Source organism: Limanda limanda, chromosome 21 (genome assembly GCF_963576545.1).
Source record: "Limanda limanda chromosome 21, fLimLim1.1, whole genome shotgun sequence".
NCBI lineage: Eukaryota > Metazoa > Chordata > Actinopteri > Pleuronectiformes > Pleuronectidae > Limanda > Limanda limanda.
In genome coordinates, this window is record NC_083656.1 from 7,711,811 (window position 1) to 7,719,442 (window position 7,632).

The following is a 7,632-nucleotide window of genomic DNA, read 5'->3' on the forward strand; positions in this document are numbered from 1 at the left end:
AACCTTCAGAAAATGATTTAATTAATGTAACCAGACAAAGAAAAGAAATTCCAGACCTTAACTTCCTTGAATTTCTTTAGATAACATATTAATATTCAATAAATGGTGTATTACATTTGTAGGTCATTAAATAATCCCTTGACCACACAATCCAACTGGCATTTGAAGGAAATATTGCAAACTACACTACAGTATTTACAAGTGTGTAAATAACCTTTGGATGAGGATGTATGAAAGAATGATCGCGCAGTACAATTATGTGCAATCAATTTCACATGAAATATATAAAATGTAACTTTTATTACACCTCTTTTACTACAAATCAATATTTTTCCATAAATCACTTTTATATAATTTCAAAAAAAGACAAATCCATTTCTCTCTAAATGACATCATATCCCTGTAATTCATAAAAATGGCCTCATATCAAACCTTTACTTGGCTCTATGATGTAATGCACCTAATTTCAAAATCCAATAAAACACCGGAATAGAGTCATTGCCACCTCCTCTCTTGTTCCTTCACCTTTACACAGCGTTTTCTTTTAATCTCAAGGTGAAGGCATTGCGCCGCGTTGGTTAAAGCTCTGAATAGAAAAAAATGCAATATCCCCCTGTGACCTGATGGAGATCCATAAGATTCATACATCTGAATTTCAAATGAGTGGAGGAATTAATTCTTGTGCATAAAGGCGTTCACGTTATTTGGATCATACGGTGATGTGGATATTTGCTGTGCACCTCATTCAAATGTCAATTTCAGCACCACGGACAGTTCTCCAGCAGCCTGTGCTTCATATTTCAGTTCTGGGACTTTACACCAACGACTTCAGGCTGTATCCCTTAATTTGTCCTGCACACCTACACATATTAATCTTGCTGATAGGTTTACTGTAGCTTGACGTCACACTTTCCCTCGGCGGCTCGAAGCATGTGACCTCGACGAGCTGCGACCGCCTCTCGCTGCTGCGCGGCTTCTTTGTTCGACAAACTGTTTTGGCTGCGTCTGTCGCAACTTTGAAATACGACATTAAAAGCAGCGTGTGTTCATTCTTCTCCTTAACATTTCAAAGCCCGGATCCATGGCAGCACATTCTCAGTGGTGCTAAAACAAGATAAAAAAGAATAGCCTGCGGCTTGAAAAATTACCAGTTCATTATTAAAATGTCCTACAACAAAGCCAGTCGTCACATTCCTTTGACTTTATTGTTGTGGAGAAGTATTTCATTATGCTCAAGTGAAAGCATACAGGTCAGTGATACTGGTTTTTACTGATTGTTAACTGAGTTTTTAAGGGTTTTCTCCATATTTTATATGCACATAAACATCCTGTAAAATATTCAGCCCATTGTAGCTGGAGGGTTATCCGCTATTATGAGAATAAATGTGATAAAAATCGCTTTCATTTTACTACTTTACATTTACGTGTTGATTCTCCTCTGAAGTAAAGTTATGTGAATATACTGAATACACACACAGTTGTTTTTAGAAGTCCAAAAGTTGGTGCTGAGGCGGCAATCTTTACCCAACACTTTACTGAAGACATCAGACCCCAGTTTTTTTTTATTTCAAGCAGACGGACGGATGGACGGAGAGACAGACACACTTGTCTGAATTCTACAGAGAGCGAGCCTAAGGAGGAGCAGTATTAAGCAGCTGCTGCCGCATTTTCCACAATCTAGCTATTTAATTGGCCAGACTGAGGAAAGCGGTCCACAGGGGATGTCTTTTGAGAGTGGTGACAACCTTTCTTGGATGTGCAGTGAGCAGCAACTAAATTGTCACAGTGGAATTATAGAAAGAGACAGGCATTAGCGGATCCATCAACGGGAAAGGTTTTTTTTAGCCTATGCTATCACTTGCTATGATTCCTGTTCCTCGGATTTAATTACAAATCAACCATTTTTGTTCTTGTATTCTGTATCTTTGTAATTGTGAGTTTAATGACAGCAGGCTGATGTTGTTGTTTTTTTAGCATTTCAATACACAAACATTAAAGAAAATGTCTCACATCTGAATCGATTGCGTGAGAAACACTGGCTGAACAAGATGTGAATCGCTTACGTTGAAAAATGTTCTATAAATTCCTTACAGCCCAACTCAGTGAGCCAGCAAGAGGTGGAGAGGAACTGCATTCATCTCCGGTTTATGTAATGTTCACTAAGAATAGGTGCATCTCCACTCACCTTCCCTAAATCTCAGCTTCAAATAGGTCCAGGGCAGGTGATGTCGTAAATCACTTCATAAGGATGTTTTTAAACCAGCGAGCCACCGAGGGAAAACTTTTTTTGGCTGCGTTTGGAGCTTCACACGCTGGATTAGATAAGTCATTGAAGATATCTGTGGGATTCAGAGATTTTCATACAGAACAGGAGTTCGAGGTTGTTGTTATTTCATTGAGACTGAGTCAGACTCTTTTCTCCAATCTCTAGTCTTTGTACTAAACGATGTTAAACAACTTCTGGCTCCAAATTCACATTTTCATACTCAATCCTCTCATCTAACTCGGCTCAAGTGTATTTTTCAAATCTCAAAATATTCATTTAAGATTTTGATGCATTCTTGGTTGTTTCAGAGCACATCATTTCATAAGTTTGAATCAAGCCTTTTGTATGAATAAAACATCTCTTTATGTTTTTACTTAATTCAATTCAGCTTCTGCAACTGCACACTTATCTTCTCTCTGGTAACTTTGTAAACAAGCAGGCAGCACCCACATGAAACCCATTCAACAGCGTGTGTGTGTGTGTGTGTGTGTGTGTGTGTGTGTGTGTGTGTGTGTGTGTGAGAGAGAGAATGCCTCAATTCTAAGGTCCTAATCCTCTCAGGGATATTGCTACGAGTGGCCGCTCCTCTGAGCCAGCTTCCTTAATTGCACATCTGTGCTGACTTGCTGCAACTGTAATCTGACATGATGACCCTACATGCTAACTGCTAGCAACAAGCCTCCTGCACATGTCGCAGAAGCTCCTCTGTGTATAAAAGTGTGATGATGCCCATGAGGCTTGGCCTCTGCATCAGGAGCTAATTACCATCCTGTAGCATGTAATTACTTATTGGGGCAGATGGGGGAGAGTGCACGAAAGGTCACTGGCCTGGTAAAGAGGAGTGAGGAGAATTAGTGCCAATCAGCAACTACTTGTGTTTTTTGATATCAGTGATTAACACGATAATTTTCTAGACTTTTAAATGATACAATCATGCACACACACACATTTCATTTACATTACTTTCATGAGTTATTTACACACAACATCTGGACCTGATCAGTGACTGTTTAGAGATTATTTGACACGTATATGTGTCCTGTTAATAAAACAAAGGAGTGCAGTTATGGTATGTAGCGCCTCTATCCCGATTCCCGAGAAGGGTGAACAGTGCTTTATGAAACCTCACACCCACTCACACTTACATTCACGCAACCATGGAGGTGGAGCTGTCGTGTTAGGTACAGATCTGAACAACGGGAGAAGATTTGGATTTAAGTCTCTCCCTCAAATTTAGCTGAGACATATTGCGTTTATCTTCGCATTTGGAAAAGTAAACATCAGCAGCCTCAAGAGAAGCCACACAATAGCTTCTGCTATCCACTGGCCTATATCTGCAGTGTGTGCAGCTGCCTATTAAGACCTGTTCATCAGCCGGGTAACAATGAGCTCCTTGAGGTTCCATCTGACTGTCCTCCATGTCTCCCCTTTGGTGTTCAGGGGGAAGATAAACCCAGTTCTTATCTCTGCCTGCAGCTGCCCTGCGGTTACGCTGCCCCACAGGGCGAGCTCCGCTGTCAATGTGAGGGAGGTCGCATAAAGGAGCTGGAGGTGGTGGAGAAGGGTGTAAAGGACAGGCGTGTGCGCTGCAACACACACACAGACACACAATCACACACACACGACACAGTGGTGGTAAACTGGAAGGTCTTGGTTTTCGCCCCGTGTGACAACATACATCTGCCCTGGTGATTCGCCTGGGAGTAAAACACAGCCTCGAAAGCACTGTTCTACACCCTGACCCTGACCTTTAACCTCTGGGACTTTCCCTGCAGGGATCAATAGGCGATTGTCACATAACATTCACACACATGTGTAAAATCAGCATACTGTGCATGACGTACACAAAGCCCTGATTTGACACAAACACAAACACATACATGCGCATGTGTGTCCTTTGGGAAATACAAACATTGACATTGCTATAGGCCAATTTCTGAGCTGTGCAGTGCCAAAGGTTACTGACTTAACCTGTTCTGACATTTTGTTTATTGCGCCGGGAGTCGAAATGCTACAGACGAGTAGTTTCCTCAGTTCAGGAACTGTTCAATTAAAATCGACTCTAAAACTGATTTCAGTGTACCTAAGGGTAAACACAGTCCAGATTTGTATTATTAAGTGTGGACAAATTAAAATGTGTATAAAACCGTCTCTCTGATGGAATTAAAACACGGAATACGAAGCTGCACAAAAGATAACGACCGGGAGACAGAACTGCTCCATTGTTTTTCTCGCAGCAGAATAAAGCCTTAGTTGTGATTTTGTACAACGGCAAAATGTTTTTCTCTTGTTTTGAATAATGGAAGCAATCTGAGTAATTATAGGGGTTTGTTGGAAAAAGATAATAATGTTTGCATAAATAATCATCTGAAATAAATAAGAACTCGTTGTGAAGAGCAGGCGAGGTGAGAGGGACACAGCCGAGGAAAGTTTGGCTGCACGGCCGTTGAGTCAGCAGTTGTGCTGTGCCATTTGTTTTGCTGACCTAAAAGCCTTTTCTTCCTCAGACTGATGGACCGGAGCACTTCTATAGTACAAGAACTAAAAATATGTGACCTTAATAATGTTTCATACGCTTAAGGGTATAGAAAACTGTAGGATTTGTTATTGTTTGTGTGTTAAAATAACTGTAAAGTTTGTTTAAATATGTTTAGATACAGTGAGGGGTGAAAATGAACAGTGGAGTTCATTAAGCAAGGATTTAATACAGCGTTATTTATAACTGAAAGTTTCATCAGCTTCTGAATATGACTGATTATTTTCATTTTCTTGTTAATGATGAATCATTTGCTGCTATTGATTATAATAACTGTGAATAGAGGTTGTGACACATTCAATTTAATCTTGGCTTAGGGGCTGTCATTAGTTTTGATGATTTAAAAGCATCATCATATATTTTCCAACATACAGTTTCAAATATTTTTAAAGGGCTGAATAAAGTTCCTTTTCGTATGAAGGATTATGCAAAAATGCAATATAATGTTTGCACTTTCAGATTGAACATGTTTTATTCAGTTATAAATGAGTGGCTCAACTCTGAATCTAGTTCTGAGCATTTGGGGAACAAGTGATTATCGTCTTCTCAAATGTAATGAATGTTCCGGTACACAAGTACAAGTGAGTTGGATACAGGACGATGAGCTTAAAGAAACTTTCCCTCTTTCGCAGATGAATGTTAAAACAGCTTTCCTACGACAAACTCCATCATCTGTCTGCACAGGGAAGTTCAAACAGTCCAATAAAGTTATTTTTTGAGTGAGGGTATTTAACACTTCAGTAATACACGATACATCGTGCCAAATTGGTTTTTGTACAGAAATGGAAATCCTCCTCTAGATTCAGCGTGTTGACGACAGTTACTTAAAAGGAATCGCAGCTGCACGACCCACAATGCCACTTGTTTTGCTTTGCGCCTTTTAGAAACAAGAGACCAGCTGCCTTCGAAAGGTCCTCGAAAGGAAAAGCAAATTCAAGTGTTGTGTCTTCAGCGGACCATCTTTTTAGTCAAAGGCCAAAGTGTTCGAGCATCATCCATGTCAAGTGCCAGGACCCCGTTGCCCCGGAAACAGGAAGGAAGCTATTTTGAGCAGTGGGCCCGCTACCACTCCTCTGCAAGCCGCAGCCGTATGGCAGCTTTGAGAATTGCCTAAAAGTGGCAAAAACTGGCATCAAGCTGCGACGACATGTATCCTGCCGTCTGCCTGTTGATCTAAAGGGCCATAATTTGGTTTTCTTGTTCAAAAAGCCTGGGGAGGAAAGGATTAACACCCCGCTGCACTGAAATAGAGCAGATGTAAAAAGGCAACCATGAATATTGGAAATATGAAATTATTTATAACAGAATTAATCTGCCTCAAAGTGGTGAATGTGGGCACAGCTGTCTTTTCCAGTAGTTAGTACCATGAGGAAGAAGAGTCTCTACATCAAAGAAATAGATGTTTGACATAATTATCAATAACATCACTGGAGCAAAAGATAAAATAGCAGATCAGGAAGGTTTTCTGTCTGCGTTTAACGACACAATGGAAAAGACACTGAGCCGAAGGGGAAGTGTTTCTTTCCTTCTTGCTCTCAGTCTCACACGGTGAAGTCAGAGAGGAGGTTTAACCAGAGCTCAAGGACTCTTCAGCATGAGGACATGACCTCTGGTCCTGCAGCTGAACTCTATGCTGCCCGCATCATCTCTAGATACGATGCCTATACTATACCTGCGTCCCAATTTGTAGTTTAAACTACACTGTTGATAAATGAGAATGATTCCTGATGAGCCACGTGTCTTTCCTGCTCCTGAGAGATCACCTAACACCTCATTAGGACCCCTGACTCACGAGTCAAAGCTATAATTGCATTGCCCACTCATCAATTACACAGCAACGTCCCCCCTTTCGCTGTGTTTACCTTAAGTCTGCCTGCTCAGAGAGTCACGGCAGAGAAGAAGAGCCGTTCATTCAGTCGACGCTGCGACTGGCTGAGGGAGGAGAGGCTGGATCGACGAGCAAAACAAACACAGACGTCCCCAAGGAATTTGTTTACAATGAGCCACAACTTCCCCTGAGGTGGCACGAGGTGAAAAAAACAAGAGGCACAAGCCGAGCAGAAATGGCAGCGCTGCCTAATGGCTGCGCTGGGTGGTTTGGAGCTAACTGTGTGAAACAAATGAGGAAAGACAACATGATTTCTGAAGGTCAATTTTCTGCTCATCTCTTTTTTTTCTTTCCTGTGAAAGTGCAAACAAACTTTTCCCTCCATCCAAGTGAGGCCAGCAGCAGCGGTTGCTCATAGTGTCTTGATCATATTCAAGATTCAGCAATACTGTCTTAGTCCCTGTGAGGATTTGCCAAAAGATCTTCAATGAATATGTTGTTACTAACTTTTAGTACCTAACTTAAAGTATCTTTTACTTTCATTGGATAGGATACCTCAAAGTGTTTCCATTCTACTTACGGGTGCCATCGAAGCGTGTGGCGATGGTGTCCAGGAAGGTGTTCTGAGGGGCCAGGAGCCCCTTCATCACCGGCATCTTGACCCAGGTGTGGGACGGCTGGCTCTCGGTCACAGCATCCCAGAGTCAGAGCGGCCGGCTTCCAGGGGCTCTCGGCGGGGGCAGGAGACTTCAAGGGTGACAGTCCAGTGCCAGCCACGGGGACACACATTTACAGTAACAGCAGCCACCTTTCTCTGAGCGATGCCTCTCCCGGAGACAACTTGTGCAGCCTGGGGACGCCTGAAATAGCTCCCCCCCCACCAGTGAACGGGTTTGGGTGCGGGAGGCTCGGATAGGGCTCACGTCCAGGTGATGCTGAGATCCAAGGAGCGTCACATCACCGCCCAGCTGTTGCTTCTCTGCAGCTTTCAGCCAAAGAGCT

The 7,632-nt window shown here is 42.1% G+C and overlaps 1 protein-coding gene across 1 annotated transcript in view; it reads right to left on the reverse strand.

Moving 5' to 3' along the window:
- The window catches only part of LOC133027853 (potassium voltage-gated channel subfamily H member 4-like), a 31,615-nt gene extending 24,329 nt beyond the window's left edge, over window positions 1-7,286 (reverse strand). Inside the window, exon 1 of the mRNA XM_061094994.1 lies at window positions 7,211-7,286. Coding sequence (XP_060950977.1) covers window positions 7,211-7,286 — 76 coding nt within the window. The remainder of the gene's footprint in view (window positions 1-7,210) is intronic.
- Window positions 7,287-7,632: the final 346 nt, after the last annotated feature.